Below are 19631 nucleotides of genomic sequence, written 5' to 3'. Positions count from 1 at the left end.
TCTCTATATAGTGTACTTCTTTGGACCAGGGCCCATAGTGAATAAGGTGCCATTTGGGACGCAGACATAGACTGAAAAAGGAGTCTCTGCGTACTTCAATCAGATGCAATTTCACAGCTTTCATTTGCTAAGCTTTGGGTACGTGATGACCTTCGTCTGAGATTCATCTACTGTCTATCTTCTCTTGTTCAGGCATTTCATCATCCTCATTATGCAGTAGTTCTGTGTTACTGAGATCCTGGAGTCTGTTGTCATGGTGTCCATGTAATAATCCCAGAATCCTCTGTGTGTCCACAGAAAGGATGAGTCCAAAGAACCGATAGTGGAGGTGAAGACAGAGGATGAGTGCACAGCCAATCACAATGCAGGAGGACCCACGGAACCCAATGAGACCACACCCCTTACAGAGCCAGAGTGAGTATAGCTTGACATACAGACAGCCACACACACGGGTGCGCACACACACACACACACACACACACACACACATATACATACATACATATAATTGTTGGGCTAAAGCACAGTACATTCCTCTTGTAAGAATCACAATATTCCTGCACAATTTTGAGTACATTGTAATTAATGGAATGTTTATGACTTTTTGAGCATAGGCAGTTGGTTTATACGTATGTCTGTGATTCCTATAAGCAGAGTGCACCGTTGTGTGCTCATGTGTTTTTTGTTGAATTTGCTCTATAGTCACATTCACACTGCACTTAGCCCAGGGTTAACAAATGCGTGTGTGAAGGGAGGGTTAGCTAACCCTAAACTAGTTTTAACCCAGGATTAAGGATAGCCCTGGTCTAACAGCATGCAGTGTGAAAAACCCTTGTGTCTGTTGTAGTTTCTTGTGTGGTTGTTTCGGGGAGGGGGAGGGGTGTTTATTTTTTTGCTACCACAATCGTTTTTTCTCAGGAGGATTTTCTCAGGAAATTTCTCAGGAGATTTAGCTTTTCGATATCAAGGTTGAATCGCTACCAGTCAAAGACATGGATAGATCCACTGTGCTTTTGTCCTGTGTATGGTGAACTTGATGAAACCAGTCTAAAAACTGTGACATTGAAAAACTGGAGTCACATGAGATGAGTGTCTGGTACTATTCAACCCTTCAGGAGGTTGTGTGTAGTGATGTGGTTTCCTTTAGAAAGACCTCTGTGTTTTCAGTTCATTAGACCCTACATGTTCTCCATGTTAGTCTGTGCATGGGCAGTGTCCTTTGTTATTTGATGTGCCTCACTGCATGGAACCCCCTTGTGTGTCCTTTCTCTCTAGTTGATGTTGGCTGCTCTGTGTGTGTGATATCTAATTGCATGCCTCCCCTAACCCTAACCTCCTCTCCACCCCTCCTCCCCAGTCCCCACGTCGTGTCCCAGTCACCTCAGTGTCTAGTGTGTGTGTCTCTGTTCTCTCCCTGCTCTCTCTCTCAGGCTGGCCGCTCACACTGCTGCCCTGGCTCTGGACACCCTCTCGTCTGTAGCCACCAACTCTGACACAGCCAACACAACCTATGACCCTGCCCAGGACAGCCCCTCTAGCGAGAGCACCGCCCTCACCTGTAGCCTGTCTGCCCTCGCCACTGACCCCCTGCCTGCCCCCGCCCCGGCACCCACCCCAGAGTCCAACACAGCCCCCCCAACCCCCCTCATCTCGACCTCTGACATCACAGCTAGAGTAGCCCCCCTGTTAGACCTTCTGGGAGACAGCTCTCCTAGAGCAGAGAACAAAATGTCTGCCACTGCTGTTAATGCCACAGACAGCCCTAAATCTCCTAAAAAGTCCCCTATTCCAATACCACCTAGGCGTCGAAACTCTAACAGACCTGCTCCTTCTCCTCCCACTCCCAAGAGCCCCACACCTACCCACTCCACCCCCTCTCCTACCGTGGCCCCCAGGAAATCTGCCCCAGACAGTCCCTCTCTTGCCCACTCCACTGCCTCTCCTACCCCAAACACCAGGAAAGCTGCTCCTATTGCCCCAGACAGTCTCTCTCCTGCTCCTACGGTGTTCACTTTCCCAGCCTCTGACACCTCCACCCTTAAACCTGCACCTACTGCCACCAGCACTGCTAAACCAGTCCCTGTTACCCCCACTGTCCTGGACTCTAGTACACCAGCCCCTGACACTGACAAACCTGACTCTACAACCAAAGACACTCACACTCCTGCCCCTAATATAGACCCCACCACCACAAGCACTCCCAAATCTGTTCCTAGTGCTCCTACTACTGCCTTCAATGCTGACATAACTGCTGCTATTGTTCATGAGGACACAACCAAATATGCCCCTGTTTTCCCAGACATTCTCACTCCTATTCCTGCTCCCACAAATGCCCCCACATCTGCCCCTAATGCTCCCACTGCCCCGAGCTTTGCCACACCTGCTGCCCCCATGGTCACTATCACACCTGCCTCTACTACCTACGACACCCCAACACCCACCCTGACCACACACATGCCCACCACCACAGAGCCCCAAGCCCAAGAGATAGAGTTAGAGTTGACCAATGGGGTGGAGACTGAGAGTCCCTCCCTGCCCCCAGCAGAGCCCACTAGGTTTCAGAGTAGTCCCACTCCCTCCGCTGCCCCTGTCCTTTCCTCCTCCTCCTCCTCCCTGGCTAACCGAGACGGGTTTGGGGCAGACCTCCAGGCCTCAGGCCCCCCAGCTCTGGAGGAGTTAGACAGTCTGGCCAAGGCTGCTCCACTCAACCATGAGTATGGCTCCCTCTAGAGGTTTATACGTGTCAATGTTTTTGTGTGCCCAGTCATCTACTATTCTATTATCGCTCAGCTTCCACCTTGCCATTTGTCTTGCGAAGTAAAGTGAAATTGTAGTACTCAACTGTGGTAACAGTGGTGGTAATTCTTAATTAATGAGACCTGTGTAATAGTGACAGAAGTGCTGTAGTCATTGCCATGGTAGTGGATGTGTGGATGTGTGTGTAGCATGTGGAGTAGGACAGTACTGTATAGTAGTATGGTTCTCCTTGTAGATGGGCTGTGGAGGTTGTGTACTAGCAGTGTTGTAATGACAGTGCCGGGCATTAATACTGCTCTTAGGCTGGGGATAGGGCCAGAAGACTAGTTCAGGCCTTTCACTCACCCCGCCAAATGTCTATACAACGGGAGGGCAGACACTGCAACAGACAATCATTTGGTTATTATGTGGTCCTTAGTGCTGCTCTATCGCTTTGACTCAGAGGTGCTCTGTAGTTATATTACTTGTGCTGGTATCAATCGTCTAACAATTACTACCTATGGCTATTGTCTAAAAATATATTGGAAAAGTAGCGGTTAAGAGTGTTTGGCCAGTAACCGAAAGGTAGCTGGTTCGAATCCCCGAGCCGACTAGGTGAACAATCTGTTGATGTGCCCTTGAGCAAGGCACTTAACCCTAATTTATCCTGTAAGTCGCTCTGGATAAGAGCATCTGCTAAAATGTAAATGTATATATTTGGGATATTTTTTGTTTGAACGCAGCATAAAAAAAAAAAATGAATGTTGTTGTTTTTCTATTACATTGCAGGTAGACTGTAATGAGTGTTCATTTCTAACATTTTCTCCATTGCAGGAAGATATTTGAGGAGAAAAGTAAAACAGAGGAGGTGAAGACAGCCCTGTCAGAGGTGACCACAGAACACAACGATGTCACACAGACAAACGCCAGCGCCAGCGACAGCAAAGCATGATTGGGCAGCCTCAGCCCATCCAAAATGGCGGCAGCAGCAACACTCATTATTGTCTGCAGGAGTTTTTATTTCCAGTGCCCTTACTGCATTTCCAGAAGAACAACAACATGTGTTTGTGCAATAGAGTTCATTAGAGCACGATCTGATTGTGCAAAGATTTCTATTCTCATGTATGATTTGTTTCTCTACACCCATGGAACACTGAATAACACCATTTGAGTGATCTCAAGTGGTATAGGAGACAAAATTCAAGTTTTTACAAGTACTCAGAGTTATAATTGTTTTATTCAGGAACATAACACTGAGTGTACACAACATTAGGAACACCTTCCTAATATTGAGTTGCTCCCCCTTTTGCCCTCAGAACAGCCTCAATTGGTCGGGGCATGGACTCTACAAGGTGTCGAAAGTGTTCCACAGGGATGTTGACTCCAATGCTTCCCACAGTTGTGTCAAGTTGGCTGGATGTTCTTTGGGTGGTGGACCATTCTTGATACACATAGGAAACTGTTGAGTGTGAAAAACCCAGCAGTTTTGCAGTTCTTGACACACTCAAACCGGTGCGCCTGGCACCTACTACCATACCCCATTCAAAGGCACTTACATATTTTGCCTTGCCTATTCACCATCTGAATGGCACACATACACAATCCATGTCTCAACTGTCTCAAGGCTTAAAAATCCTTCTTTAACCTGTCTCCTCCACTTAATCTACACTGATTGAAGTAGATTTAACAAGTGACATCAATAAGAGATCATAGCTTTCACCTGGATTCACCTGGTCAGTCTGTCACAGAAAGAGCATAATGTTTTGTACACTCAGTGTATATATATATATATATATATATATACAGTGCCTTGCAAAAGTATTCATCCCCCTTGGCATTTTTCCTATTTTGTTGCATTACAACCTGTAATTTAAATGGATTTTTATTTGGATTTTATCTAATGGACATACACAAAATAGTCTAAATTGGTGAAGTGAAATTTAAAAAATAACTTGTTTCAAGAAATTATAAAAAGTAAATAACGGAAAAATGGTGCGTGCATATGTATTCACCCCCTTTGCTATGAAGCCCCAAAATAAGATCTGGTGCAACCAACCTTCAGAAGTCACATAATTAGTTAAATAAAGTCCACCTGTGTGCAATCTAAGTGTCACATGAGCTCAGTATATATACACCTGTTCTGAAAGGCCCCAGAGTCTGCAACACCACTAAGCAAGGGGCACCACCAAGCTAGCGGCACCATGAAGACCAAGGAGCTCTCCAAACAGTTCAGGGACAAAGTTGTGGAGTACAGATCAGGGTTGGGTTATAAAAAAATATCAGAAACTTTGAACATCCCACGGAGCACCATTAAATCCATTATTAAAAAATTGAAAGAATATGGCATCACAACAAACCTGCCAAGAGAGGGCCGCCCACCAAAACTCACGGACCAGGCAAGGAGGGCATTAATCAGAGAGGCAACAAAAACACCAAAGATAACCCTGAAGGAGCTGCAAAGCTCCACAGCGGAGATTGGAGTATCTGTTCATAGGACCACTTTAAGCCATACACTCCACAGAGCTGGGCTTTACGGAAGAGTGGCAAGAAAAAAGCCATTGCTTAAAGAAAAAAATAAGCAAACACGTTTGGTGTTTGCCAAAAGGCATGTGGGAGACTCCCCAAACATATGGGAGAAGGTACTCTGGTCAGATGAGACTAAAATTGAGCTTTTTGGCCATCAAGGAAAACGCTATGTCTGGCGCAAACCCAACACCTCTCATCACCCCGAGAACACCATCCCCACAGTGAAGCATGGTGGTGGCAGCATCATGCTGTGGGGATGTTTTTCAACAGCAGGGACTGGGAAACTGGTCAGAATTGAAGGAATGATGGATGGTGCTACAGGGAAATTCTTGAGGGAAACCTGTTTCAGTCTTCCAGATAATTGAGACTGGGACGGAGGTTCACCTTCCAGCATGACAATGACCCTAAGCATACTGCTAAAGCAACACTTGTGTTGTTTAAGGGGAAACATTTAAATGTCTTGGAATGGCCTAGTCAAAGCCCAGACCTCTATTCAACAGAATCTGTGGTATGACTTAAAGATTGCTGTACACCAGCGGAACCCATCCAACTTGAAGGAGCTGGAGCAGTTTTGCCTTGAAGAATGGGCAAAAATCCCAGTGGCTAGATGTGCCAAGCTTATAGAGACATACCCCAAGAGACTTGCAGCTGTAATTGCTGCAAAAGGTGACTCTACAAAGTATTGACTTTGGGGGGGTGAATAGTTTTGCACGCTCAAGTTTTCTGTTTTTTTGTCTTATTTCTTGTTTGTTTCACAATAAAAAATACTTTTGCAAGCCACTGTATATATGAAGAGATTGACTATGTAGACATTATTTTATTATTTCCATGTTACATTGTTCAAATGTTTGAGGGCTAGGCTCATCGAATAGGCTCATCGAATAGTTTGTTTGCATGTCTGATTTGCAAATGGTTCTTCATGTTTTGTTTGAAACATTTTACTGTTTTACTCTTTATGTCTGTATTAGGGTGGGTTATCATACAGATTGTTTTCATGTTTCAAACATAAGTTAATTGATTTTGTTAACACCACTTCTCCAAGGCGAGCTCTGAGTGACAGAGACAGACATAAAGGAAGGTATGGTGATCTCTGACCAGCTAGCAGCCCACAATGCTGGGAATGCTTGGGTTTCGGAGAAAGTCATATTATCATAGACATGTATCAGGAGTTATCATATGAGATGTCTTCAACTCGCCTTACCTGGGGGTTCATGAAATGAATACTATATTGTGCTAAATGGAGAAGTGCGTATTGAGCAGCTAATATTGTACCGGTATTCACAATGGAACACAAGATAGAACAAAGCGCAACAGATCCAGTGGTTCTCACAGAGAAAGGTTGTAGAGAAGAACTTTAAGGGATCTAAGTGAATGTCTCATCATGACCCAAGCACCACCACCTCCTTGTTTTAACATCAACTATGATGAGTATCTTATCATATTCACAAGAAAACAAAGAAAATGCCTGACTTTTATCATTTAAAATCTTGTTTTTGAAGCAAAACTCTTTAAAAGCATTTTTGTACTCTCTAAATGGAAAGGTTTCTTTTCCACTCCTGACTGCGAGCTTGTGCACTGTGACTGTGTCAATAGATTGTCTTGTCGTCACTTTCAATAATATCTGCATAGCTTTGTCGTGAAAGGTTTACCTGTATATTCTTTTTATATTGTATCTATAAAAATATTACAGCAAATGTATATATAGAGTTGTTGATATCTCCCATCACACTGAGGTCTAGTGCGGCCTGTAACACAGCCTGGGGAGATATGTTGAGTTTTGGCATGATGAATTCAAACTGTACTTTATAAAATATGTGTAACAGAAACCCAAACAGACATGCCTATGTTTGTTTAGGCAATGCGAATTTCATATTGAGTTATGCGATGGAGTTATCAGAATGAGGTCTGTTCAAGCCTATAAAACCAATTTTTTTGTCTCCAGTTGTTGTTCAAGTGTTGTGTAATGTTGTCTTTGAATTGATTTTGTTTTTGTACAATAGCAGGCATCATGAGCTTGCTGCCTGTTGAGTTTATAATACCAGAGACAGAGGGCAGGGTGGTAATCTGACAACAGAAGAAAACAACACTCCAAAATGTTAATACTGTATGTTGTACTGCCACTTTCATGTAAACAATCAGTCCCCTCAGTACATCAGTGGAATAGGACAGTCTTGCCAGAACCTGTACAATACAACCCTCTGCTGTTGTCATCCTCCTACCCCGTCCCCTGTCTCTGGAGCCTCTTGGTTTTACTGGGTCAAACCCAGTGCACCTTTCTGCTCTCAGTGGTGTACAGTCTGAGTACTAACCCATTTACAAAATAAAACAAGGTTTTGGAACCTCATGCTGTTTACCATTGTTTTCATGGCAAATCATTGTTTTCTACAAAACAATTATATTATATTATTGTTCTGCCCTTTTCCTTCTGGAGTTTGTAGATGTAATATACAGTAGTGAGCACTAGATGGCATGAAATTACCATTTACAAATGTAGTATTTTTTGCAAGATTATATCAATGTCCTTCTTGATGATAAGGTAATATATCAATTAACTCATTGATTAAGGTTATTAAATGATTACCTTCTAGATTAGGTGAAGAGATAGGAGAATGTTAGATGGTAATAGAGTATAATAATGTGTTGGTGTTGATGGATTCCCTGAGTCCCTGAGTTAGTGACTCCTGTTGCTCCTCTGTCTAGACTAGAGTGACTAATAGAATTGTAATGAGCCAAAGTCAGATCCATATAACCCAGACAGACCTACCAGTATTTTTTAAATCTGAATTTATACTAGTTAAGTAAGTGATGAATAATGGTTAATTGAACTAGCTGGTTTCAATTGCATCTGGATCTAAAGGCTCCTGACTTTTATTCACCCTGCCCAAAATCCAGGTCATGAGGACTGCTGCCCTGTAGATGTCTCTCTTTCCAGCCTTGATAGAACCGGGAACAGAGGACAATCATTCAAAGCTGTGACGTCGCCTGGGTGATGATTTGCCTACTTGCGGTGGGAATGAGTTTGGAGCAGGTTCTGTGAATTGCCTTGCCATGATGTTGCCTGAATGATAATGCAATCGGCTGAGTGAGGACGTAACAGGCCACTAAGGTAAGGGCAATGATAGAGCAAACTAGTTGTCTTTCTATGTTCTATATTGCAAGAATACTGCCGTTGCACAGGTGATTCGAATATACTTTCTGAAATAGCTATTCTTCACCCTGTTTGCAATTCATGGACAATGCTGAATTATTAATTTACATATTTACTAAATGGCAATCCCTTTGTGTTTGTTTTTGTATACATGGTCGCATATCCTAAAACGTTATTGAGCCTAAAGTTTTCCCGCAGTTACAGTAACATGGATATAAAAACTTGACTGCTTAGTATGCCCGCCATACGATCAGACAGAGAGAGAGACGTGACTGAGCCGTGCTGTGCGGTGCGCCCAGGCTATGTGTTGCTCCTATGCAGTTGAACAATATGGCCATAGTGAATTATTTCATGTTTAGAGCGTTAGTGACTAAATCATTTTACATGTTGGTGTTTTGGGGTAGGAATTCGTTATTCCATCAGAGCGCAGTTTGCACCTGATGCGCTCTGTTGCGGAACTACCCAGGCTGAGTGTTAGCATTATCTATGAAGTGTATATGGATCAGTGGTCACTGAAGGTCAGAAAACATAACAAATAATCATGTAACTATTTATCGTAGCATTTATGTATATGAGCTTAGGCTATATAGGCTAAATTGGTTGAGGAGTGGCCACCACTACAAACATTAGAAAAGCGCTCCAGATGTGTGTGATTGTCAACGGTCTTTTTCACCTTTCTAAATCTAAACGGGATTTGCATTCGGTTCAAATGTAATCGTGGTTTGATAGCAGTAACTTATTAGATCTATTTATTCAGGAGTGTTCCCGCTGTAGCCTATCCATAATCTTTTACGCAATCCATATGCGCCCATATCAGCCAGCGGCTCAGCGCAGCGCAAGGAGAGTATAGACATTATAGTGCATGCATGCGTGTGTGACCTGTTGCAGTAATACAGTTAAAGTACGTGTGTACTAATACATTTACAGCACACGTGATAGTGTATGGCTCTGTCCACTTGCAGCCTATGACATATAGGCATATACAGTACCTGACCAGTCTCAAACAGTCCTCATGGGGCACTGCTGGATTTGGGGAGCCTATAATTCCCCTGTGTTTCCTTCCAGTGTATTTACTTATACTGACACATTACTATACAATATCAACATTTCAGCTCAGTCCCTGACATTTGGTCAGCCAATGCTAAACTATTATTACTTTTCCCTCTGCAATTGTTGAACATGCAAGATATTGACATAAGACATCATTCTAATGTTTTTTGAAAAACCATGGCAATCAACCAGACCAATCTTATTCACTATTAATTGTACTGTCATTACCATGATCTGAGATTGAATATTTAATGTGGTTTCTCCTCTATCTCCCTCTAGACTTATAAACACACTGAAGGAAGGCAGGTGGGATAGAACACACCTCATGCGTGGGCTCAGAGAGGGTCCGAGGCCGTACGGATCATCTGACTAACATGGGTGTTCTCCAGCTCCACAACCCCACCCTCCCCGCCACGCTCCTGCAGAGGGCCAATCATATGCGTCTGTCGGGAACGCTGTGTGACGTCATCATCACAGTGGACGGCCAGGAGTTCCCGGCCCACCGCACCGTCCTGGCCTGCACCAGCAAGATGTTTGAGATCTTGTTCCATCGCAGCAGCCTGCACTACGCCCTCGACTTCCTCTCCCCCAAGACCTTCCAGCAGATCCTTGAGTACGCCTACACGGCCTCCCTGCAGGCCACGGACGAGGACCTGGACGACCTGCTGTACGCCGCTGAGATCCTGGAGATCGAGTACCTGGAGGAGCAGTGCCTCAAGGTCCTGGAGACCATCCAGTCAGAAGAGAAGCAGGACCACCTGAGTCTGAGTGGGAGGAACCACGGGTCTGGAGAGAGCGAACATGGCAGAGCAAGGCACTGGAGGAACATGCTAATCTCCAAGAAGCATTCCATGCAGGAGGGTGGTATCAACCCCACCGCCCTGCACCACCTGGCACTGTACCACATGACTGACAGGAGTCCCTCTGGGCCAGGGGGACTACCTATGGGGCTCCCTGTAGCCAGCCCCACACAAGATGGAGGGGTTAGTCTGGAGGGCCTGGGTCAGTCTCCACTGCAGTACAGCCTCAATGGAGCCCAGGACCCCTCCCTTCCTCTGGCTAAGAGGATAAAGACAGAGGACAATAACATGCAGGTGGATGAAGCCAATGGCTACGAAGGCCGGTCCTCCAGCGGAGGGGAGGGGGGATGTGAGTCGGACCAGCCCAGAGATGAGGGCTCGGGGACCCCCCAAAGAAGCAGTGTCATCACCTCAGCTAGAGAGCAGCACTCGGGCCAAGAGGAGGGGGGCATAGTGGGGAACAACTCTCCTCTGGACAGTTTCCCTGGTCTGGCTGAGAAACACATGGCCTCCCTCTACTCCTCTATGCCCTCCAACCACGTAGGGGAGGTGGGGCAGCCTATGCCCATGTCGGTGGCTCCTTCCCTGGCTATGTCCCTGGACCTGAGGGCCTACGGGGGACTGCTGCCCCAGGGCCTGCTCCACAGGGAGATCCTCAGCAGGCTGGGCCAGTTTGCAGCAGGGATGAGGAGGGAGGGCCAGAGTCAGACTCAGAGCTGTAGGGACTGTGGTCTCCAGCTGCACGACAGAGAGGCCATGGAGCAACACAGGTAGAGTACAGAGTACAGCTGGCTGCATACACCACTCACTGTTATATCTCTAGGGGGTCTTTAGGTATTATGGATCTCTAGGTATCATTGAAGGAAGTCTTTTGTCAGAGAGTGCCGGCAAGTAAATGTAGTTGAATGTGGAATGAGTGAAACAGCATTTATTTTAGCAGAATGCAGATCATTATAATGCTGTGATAATTTAGTAAACGCTGTTAATCAAAGTAAAATGCAATTAGATTATGTCACCCCTTCACCAACAAAGTGTTCTGTCTGGTCGCTATACACTAGGAGGTCTGTGAGAGACAGACAGAGGGATGTGGCATATGTGTGTGTGTGTGTGTGGTGAGTCTGGAGTCTTCATGCTAAATGGTTAATTGTTTTGTTAGGATGTGAAGGAAGAGATAAATTGTAGTGCACAACTTCTAATTTAAAGGTTGGCGATTTATTTTAGTCTTCATTAACTTTCAACACATTAAAAGACTTCAAAGGAAAGAGCTGGGAGCAACCATATTAAATCTGTTAATTTGTTTTAAAAAGACACCTGCTCTTGTGCCTGAATATAGGGACTTCATAAGAGGTATGAAATAGGTCTTTGTTAGCCGCTTAGCAGACATGGTGTGGCATAATGAAGCTGTTTACAAAGTTGCTAAATTTTTCACAATTCTGTATGATTATTTTTTATTAGATGTGCCTCATACTTAAGACTGTCTCTGAGTGCATTTGGTATGCATTCCTTTGCATTAGTGAGGAGCGAGAGTAGCCTGCCTCTACAGGGATCTGCAGGCTTCTCAGCATGTGAAGGCAGAAGCCACTGGTTGACAGTTATGCTGCTGCCTCATGACTTGGTGGGTTTAAAGAGGTTGGTGGGTTTAGACCAGTGGTTGGTGGGTTTAGAGGTTGGTGGGTTTAGACTAGAGGTTGGTGGGTTTAGACTAGAGGTTGGTGAGTTTAGACTAGAGGTTGGTGAGTTTAGACTAGAGGTTGGTGGGTTTAGACTAGAGGTTGGTGGGTTTAGATTAGAGGTTGGTGGGTTTAGACTAGAGGTTGGTGGGTTTAGACTAGAGGTTGGTGGGTTTAGAGGTTGGTGGGTTTAGACTAGAGGTTGGTGGGTTTAGACTAGAGGTTGGTGAGTTTAGACTAGAGGTTGGTGAGTTTAGACTAGAGGTTGGTGTGTTTAGACTAGAGGTTGGTGGGTTTAGATTAGAGGTTGGTGGGTTTAGACTAGAGGTTGGTGGGTTTAGACTAGAGGTTGGTGAGTATAAAGAGGTTGGTGGGTTTAGATTAGAGGTTGGTGGGTATAGACTAGAGGTTGGTGGGTTTAGACTAGAGGTTGGTGAGTATAAAGAGGTTGGTGGGTTTCGACTAGAGGTTGGTGGGTTTAGACTAGAGTTTGGTGGGTTTAAAGAGGTTGGTGTGTTTAAAGCGGTTGGTGGGTTTAGACTAGAGGTTGGTGGGTTTAAAGAGGTTGGTGGGTTTAAAGAGGTTGGTGGGTTTATAACTTGTAAGATTATTGTAAACTCATGAGTCACATTTCCCATAACTCTGTTGATGACATGTACTACACCTGCTCAGCGCTAGCTTGTGAGCAGTGCTACTCATGACATTACAACAGCTACGGACAGGTCCTCAGGTCCCATAGCTAAATCAATCAACCAAGCCATCATCAGTGTCAGAGCACCAACCTCCACCCTTTCTCCTCCCATACAGATGGCGGACATTTCAGGCCTGTGCCACTTCAGTGTTTGATGACACAGAACATCCAGCAGGGTATTAGCTAGCCAATGATCAGTCATGGAGATAGGCAGAGGTTGGAAGGTTGGAGGAGTCAGTCCTTCTGGTGACTGCTGATGTTGTAATGAAGCTAGTCCATGTCAGGAGACAGGTCACTGAGCATTACCACCTCAGTCACATTGACATTTCTGAGTGGAGAGAACAGGGAGAGATACGTTTGTTAGGGCATAGCACACCTTTTCAGAACTTTAACTTCAGTGAATTATTTAAAGGAGAAAGCTTGGAATCATATGAGGTGTCTTTGGTTTTTAGTGGATCTCTTCTCTAGTTTTCTATTGAAAATCCTATTGTTTTCTATTCTATTTTGATGTAGCAGGTGTTCTTGATTTAATTGAAGAGAGTTTTGTTGACATACTATTTTATTGGTACTATATATGAGATAATCTGTTCTTTGACTGTGGTCTGTTTATAACTGTCTAGAGGACTGCTGTCTGACCATTGTGCTGCAGAGGGGAATATGAGGATAACAGTGCAGATGATGCCTCGCATGGCTGGACGTGTGTGATATGATATCATGGGGTTTGCTGCAGGCAGAGCGGCGAGTCAGTTTAAAAAAAATGTGTACTAGTTACGAGAGGAGTGTGTGTCTGGATTTCCATGTGTACGTGTGTATCTGTGTTTTTGTCTGTGTCTGTATGTGTACGTGTGTCTGTGTCTGTGTTTGTGTCTGTATGTGTACGCTTGTCTGTGTTTGTGTCTGTGTCTGTATGTGTACGTGTGTCTGTGTTTTTGTCTGTGTCTGTATGTGTACGTGTGTCTGTGTTTGTGTCTGTATGTGTACGTGTGTCTGTGTTTGTGTCTGTGTCTGTATGTGAATGTGTGACTGTGTTTGTGTCTGTGTCTATATGTGTACATGTGTCTGTGTTTTTGTCTGTGTCTGTATGTGTATGCGTGTCTGTGTCTGTGTCTGTGTCTGTATGTGTACGTGTGTCTGTGTTTGTGTCTGTGTCTGTATGTGTACGTGTGTCTGTGTTTGTGTCTGTATGTGTACGTGTGTCTGTGTTTTTGTCTGTGTCTGTATGTGTATGTGTGTCTGTGTTTGTGTCTGTGTCTGTATGTGTATGCGTGTCATGTCTGTGTTTGTGTCTGTGTCTGTATGTGTACGTGTGTCTGTGTTTGTGTTTGTGTCTGTATGTGTACGCGTGTCTGTGTTTGTGTCTGTGTATGTATGTGTACATGTGTCTGTGTTTGTGTCTGTGTCTGTGTCTGTATGTGTGTCTGTGTTTGTGTCTGTGTCTGTATGTATATGCGTGTCTGTGTTTGTGTCTGTGTCTGAATGTGTACGTGTTTCTGTGTCTGTGTTTGTGTCTGTATGTGTACGCGTGTCTGTGTTTGTGTCTGTTATCTGTATGTGTACGTGTGTCTGTGTTTTTGTCTGTGTCTGTATGTGTACGTGTGTCTGTGTCTGTGTCTGTATGTGTACGTGCTTCTGTGTTTGTGTCTGTGTCTGTATGTGTACGTGCTTCTGTGTTTGTGTCTGTGTCTGTATGTCAAATCAAATCAAATCAAATCAAATTTTATTGGTCACATGCGCCGAATACAACAGGTGCAGACATTACAGTGAAATGCTTACTTACAGCCCTTAACCAACAGTGCATTTATTTTTTAACCAAAAAAGTAAAAATAAAACAACAACAAAAAAAGTGTTGAGAAAAAAAGAGCAGAAGTAAAATAAAATAACAGTAGGGAGGCTATATATACAGGGGGGTACCGGTGCAGAGTCAATGTGCGGGGGCACCGGCTAGTTGAGATAGTTGAAGTAATATGTACATGTGGGTAGAGTTAAAGTGACTATGCATAAATAATTAACAGAGTAGCAGCAGCGTAAAAAGGATGGGGTGGGGGGCAGTGCAAATAGTCCGGGTAGCCATGATTAGCTGTTCAGGAGTCTTATGGCTTGGGGGTAGAAGCTGTTGAGAAGTCTTTTGGACCTAGACTTGGCACTCCGGTACCGCTTGCCGTGCGGTAGCAGGGAGAACAGTCTATGACTAGGGTGGCTGGAGTCTTTGACAATTTTGAGGGCCTTCCTCTGACACCGCCTGGTATAGAGGTCCTGGATGGCAGGAAGCTTGGCCCCAGTGATGTACTGGGCCGTACACACTACCCTCTGTAGTGCCTTGCGGTCGGAGGCCAAGCAGTTGCCATACCAGGCGGTGATGCAACCAGTCAGGATGCTCTCGATGGTGCAGCTGTAGAATTTTTTGAGGATCTGAGGACCCATGCCAAATCTTTTCAGTCTCCTGAGGGGGAATAGGCTTTGTCATGCCCTCTTCACGACTGTCTTGGTGTGTTTGGACCATGATAGTTCGTTGGTGATGTGGACACCAAGGAACTTGAAGCTCTCAACCTGTTCCACTACAGCCCCGTCGATGAGAATGGGGGGCGTGCTCAGTCCTCTTTTTTTCCTGTAGTCCACAATCATCTCCTTTGTCTTGGTCACGTTGAGGGAGAGGTTGTTGTCCTGGCACCACACGGCCAGGTCTCTGACCTCCTCCCTATAGGCTGTCTCATCGTTGTCGGTGATCAGGCCTACCACTGTTGTGTCGTCGGCAAACTTAATGATGGTGTTGGAGTCGTGCCTGGCCATGCAGTCACGGGTGAACAGAGAGTACAGGAGGGGACTGAGCACGCACCCCTGAGGGGCCCCCGTGTTGAGGATCAGTGTGGCAGATGTGTTGTTACCTACCCTTACCACCTGGGGGCGGCCCGTCAGGAAGTCCAGGATCCAGTTGCAGAGGGAGGTGTTTAGTCCCAGGATCCTTAGCTTAGTGATGAGCTTAGAGGGCACTATGGTGTTGAATGCTGAGCTGTAGTCAATGAATAGCATTCTCACATAGGTGTTCCTCTTGTCCAGGTGGGAAAGGGCAGTGTGGAGTGCAATAGAGATTGCATCATCTGTGGATCTGTTGGGGCGGTATGCAAATTGGAGTGGGTTTAGGGTTTCTGGGATAATGCTGTTGATGTGAGCCATGACCAGCCTTTCAAAGCACTTCATGGCTACAGACGTCAGTGCTACGGGTCGGTAGTCATTTAGGCAGATTATCTTAGAGTCCTTGGGCACGGGGACTATGGTGGTCTGCTTGAAACATGTTGGTATTACAGACTCAGTCAGGGACATGTTGAAAATGTCAGTGAAGACACTTGCCAGTTGGTCAGCACATGCTCGGAGTACACGTCCTGGTAATCCGTCTGGCCCTGCGGCCTTGTGAATGTTGACCTGCTTAAAAGTCTTACTCACATCGGCTACGGAGAGCGTGATCACATAGTCATCCGGAACAGCTGGTGCTCTCATGCATGCTTCAGTGTTGCTTGCCTCGAAGCGAGCATAGAAGTGGTTTAGCTCGTCTGGTAGGCTTGTGTCACTGGGCAGCTCGCGGCTGTGCTTCCCTTTGTAGTCTGTAATAGTTTTCAAGCCCTGCCACATCCGACGAGCGTCAGAGCCAGTGTAGTACGATTCAATCTTAGCCCTGTATTGACTCTTTGCCTGTTTGATGGTTCGTCGGAGGGTCATAGCGGGATTTCTTATAAGCGGCCGGGTTAGAGTCCCGTTCCTTGAAAGCGGCAGCTCTACCCTTTAGCTCAGTGCGGATGTTTCCTGTAATCCATGGCTTCTGGTTGGGGTATGTACGTACGGTCACTGTGGGGACGACATCATCGATGCACTTATTGATGAAGCCAGTGACTGATGTGGTGTACTCCTCAATGCTGTCTGAAGAATCCCGGAACATGTTCCAGTCTGTGCTAGCAAAACAGTCCTGTAGCTTAGCATCTGCGTCATCTGACCACTTTTTTATTAACCGAGTCACTGGTGCTTCCTGCTTTAGTTTTTGCTTATAAGCAGGAATCAGGAGGGAGAGGGAGAGCTTTGTATGCGTCTCTGTGTGTGGAGTAAAGGTGGTCTAGAGTTTTTTTTCCTCTGGTTGCACATTTAACATGCTGGTAGAAATTAGGTAGAACGGATTTAAGTTTCCCTGCATTAAAGTCCCCGGCCACTAGTGTACGTGTGTCTGTGTTTTTGTCTGTGTCTGTATGTGTACGTGTGTCTGTGTTTGTGTCTGTGTCTGTATGTGTACGTGTGTCTGTGTTTGTGTCTGTATGTGTACGTGTGTCTGTGTTTTTGTCTGTGTCTGTATGTGTACGTGTGTCTGTGTTTGTGTATGTATGTGTACGCGTGTCTGTGTTTGTGTCTGTGTCTGTATGTGTATGCGTGTCTATGTCTGTGTCTGTATGTGTATGTGTTTCTGTGTTTGTGTCTGTATGTGTACGTGTGTCTGTGTTTGTGTCTGTATGTGTACGTGCTTCTGTGTTTGTGTCTGTATGTGTACGAGTGTCTGTGTTTGTGTCTGTATGTGTATGTGTACGCGTGTCTGTGTTTGTGTCTGTATGTGTACGCGTGTCTGTGTTTGTGTCTGTGTCTGTATGTGTACGCGTGTCTGTGTTTGTGTCTGTGTCTGTATGTGTATGCATGTCTGTGTTTGTGTCTGTGTCTGTATGTTTACGCGTGTCTGTGTTTGTGTCTGTGTCTGTATGTGTACGCGTGTCTGTGTTTGTGTCTGTGTCTGTATGTGTACGCGTGTCTGTGTTTGTGTCTGTGTCTGTATGTGTACGTGTGTCTGTGTTTTTGTCTGTATCTGTATGTGTACGTGTGTCTGTGTTTTTGTCTGTATCTGTATGTGTACGTGTGTCTGTGTTTTTGTCTGTATCTGTATGTGTACGTGTGTCTGTGTTTTTGTCTGTATCTGTATGTGTACGTGTGTCTGTGTTTGTGTCTGTGTCTGTATGTGTACGTGCTTCTGTGTTTGTGTCTGTATGTGTACGTGTGTCTGTGTTTGTGTCTGTGTCTGTATGTGTACGCGTGTATGTGTTTGTGTCTGTGTCTGTATGTGTACATGTGTCTGTGTTTTTGTCTGTGTCTGTATGTGTATGCGTGTCTGTGTTTGTGTCTGTGTCTGTATGTGTATGTCTGTCTGTGTTTGTGTCTGTGTCTGTATGTGTACATGTGTCTGTGTTTGTGTCTGTGTCTGTATGTGTACGTGTGTCTGTGTTTGTGTCTGTATGTGTACGTGTGTCTGTGTTTTTGTCTGTGTCTGTATGTGTATGTGTGTTTGTGTCTGTGTCTGTATGTGTATGCGTGTCGTGTCTGTGTTTGTGTCTGTGTCTGTATGTGTACGTGTGTCTGTGTTTGTGTTTGTGTCTGTATGTGTACGCGTGTCTGTGTTTGTGTCTGTGTATGTATGTGTACATGTTTCTGTGTTTGTGTCTGTGTCTGTATGTGTACGTGTGTCTGTGTTTGTGTCTGTATGTGTACGTGTGTCTGTGTTTTTGTCTTTGTCTGTATGTGTATGTGTGTCTGTGTTTGTGTCTGTGTCTGTATGTGTATGCGTGTCGTGTCTGTGTTTGTGTCTGTGTCTGTATGTGTACATGTGTCTGTGTTTGTGTCTGTATGTGTACGCGTGTCTGTGTTTGTGTCTGTGTCTGTATGTGTACGCGTGTCTGTGTTTGTGTCTGTTATCTGTATGTGCACGTGTGTCTGTGTTTTTGTCTGTGTCTGTATGTGTACGTGTGTCTGTGCCTGTGTCTGTATGTGTACGTGCTTCTGTGTTTGTGTCTGTTTCTGTATGTGTACGTGCTTCTGTGTTTGTGTCTGTGTCTGTATGTGTACGTGTGTCTGTGTTTTTGTCTGTGTCTGTATGTGTACGTGTGTCTGTGTTTGTGTCTGTATGTGTACGTGTGTCTGTGTTTTTGTATGTGTCTGTATGTGTACGTGTGTCTGTGTTTGTGTATGTATGTGTACGTGTGTCTGTGTTTGTGTCTGTGTCTGTATGTGTACGCGTGTCTGTGTCTGTGTCTGTATGTGTATGTGTTTCTGTGTTTTTGTCTGTATCTGTATGTGTACGTGTGTCTGTGTTTGTGTCTGTGTCTGTATGTGTACGTGCTTCTGTGTTTGTGTCTGTATGTGTACGTGTGTCTGTGTTTGTGTATGTATGTGTACGTGTGTCTGTGTTTGTGTCTGTGTCTGTATGTGTACGCGTGTCTGTGTCTGTGTCTGTATGTGTACGTGTGTCTGTGTTTTTGTCTTTGTCTGTATGTGTATGTGTGTCTGTGTTTGTGTCTGTATGTGTATGCGTGTCGTGTCTGTGTTTGTGTCTGTGTCTGTATATGTACATGTGTCTGTGTTTGTGTTTGTGTCTGTATGTGTACGCGTGTGTGTGTTTGTGTCTGTGTCTGTATGTGTACGCGTGTCTGTGTTTTTGTCTGTATCTGTATGTGTACGTGTGTCTGTGTTTGTGTCTGTGTCTGTATGTGTACGTGTGTCTGTGTTTGTGTCTGTATGTGTACGTGTGTCTGTGTTTGTGTCTGTGTCTGTATGTGTACGTGTGTCTGTGTTTGTGTCTGTATGTGTACGTGTGTCTGTGTTTTTGTCTTTGTCTGTATGTGTATGTGTGTCTGTGTTTGTGTCTGTGTCTGTATGTGTATGCGTGTCGTGTCTGTGTTTGTGTCTGTGTCTGTATGTGTACATGTGTCTGTGTTTGTGTTTGTGTCTGTATGTGTACGCGTGTCTGTGTTTGTGTCTGTGTCTGTATGTGTACGCGTGTCTGTGTTTGTGTCTGTTATCTGTATGTGTACGTGTGTCTGTGTTTTTGTCTGTGTCTGTATGTGTACGTGTTTCTGTGCCTGTGTCTGTATGTGTACGTGCTTCTGTGTTTGTGTCTGTGTCTGTATGTGTACGTGCTTCTGTGTTTGTGTCTGTGTCTGTATGTGTACGTGTGTCTGTGTTTTTGTCTGTGTCTGTATGTGTACATGTGTCTG

General features: G+C 45.0%; 2 protein-coding genes across 6 annotated transcripts in view; both read left to right on the top strand.

Annotated features, from left to right (window-relative positions):
* The window catches only part of LOC121567988 (neural cell adhesion molecule 1), a 108612-nt gene extending 104540 nt beyond the window's left edge, over window positions 1–4072 (top strand). For 4 of the 5 annotated variants that reach the window (XM_041878432.2, XM_041878431.2, XM_041878430.2 and 1 more), the window contains 3 exons: window positions 298–414; window positions 1431–2714; window positions 3571–4072. In XM_041878432.2, the coding sequence (XP_041734366.2) occupies window positions 298–414; window positions 1431–2714; window positions 3571–3688 (1519 nt within the window). In that variant the 3' untranslated portion in view covers window positions 3689–4072. The remainder of the gene's footprint in view (window positions 1–297; window positions 415–1430; window positions 2715–3570) is intronic. The other variant, XM_041878433.2, reaches the window with a different exon arrangement.
* A 4173-nt stretch (window positions 4073–8245) lies between these two features.
* Window positions 8246–19631, top strand: part of LOC121567987 (zinc finger and BTB domain-containing protein 16-A-like) — a 60502-nt gene continuing 49116 nt past the window's right edge. The window contains exons 1-2 of the mRNA XM_041878428.2: window positions 8246–8368; window positions 9740–11030. Coding sequence (XP_041734362.1) covers window positions 9835–11030 — 1196 coding nt within the window. The 5' untranslated portion in view covers window positions 8246–8368; window positions 9740–9834. The remainder of the gene's footprint in view (window positions 8369–9739; window positions 11031–19631) is intronic.

This window comes from Coregonus clupeaformis, chromosome 6, assembly GCF_020615455.1.
Source record: "Coregonus clupeaformis isolate EN_2021a chromosome 6, ASM2061545v1, whole genome shotgun sequence".
NCBI classification, from domain to species: Eukaryota; Metazoa; Chordata; class Actinopteri; order Salmoniformes; family Salmonidae; genus Coregonus; species Coregonus clupeaformis.
Note: the sequence above shows the minus strand (reverse complement) of the source record. Positions and strands in the feature narration are given on the sequence as shown.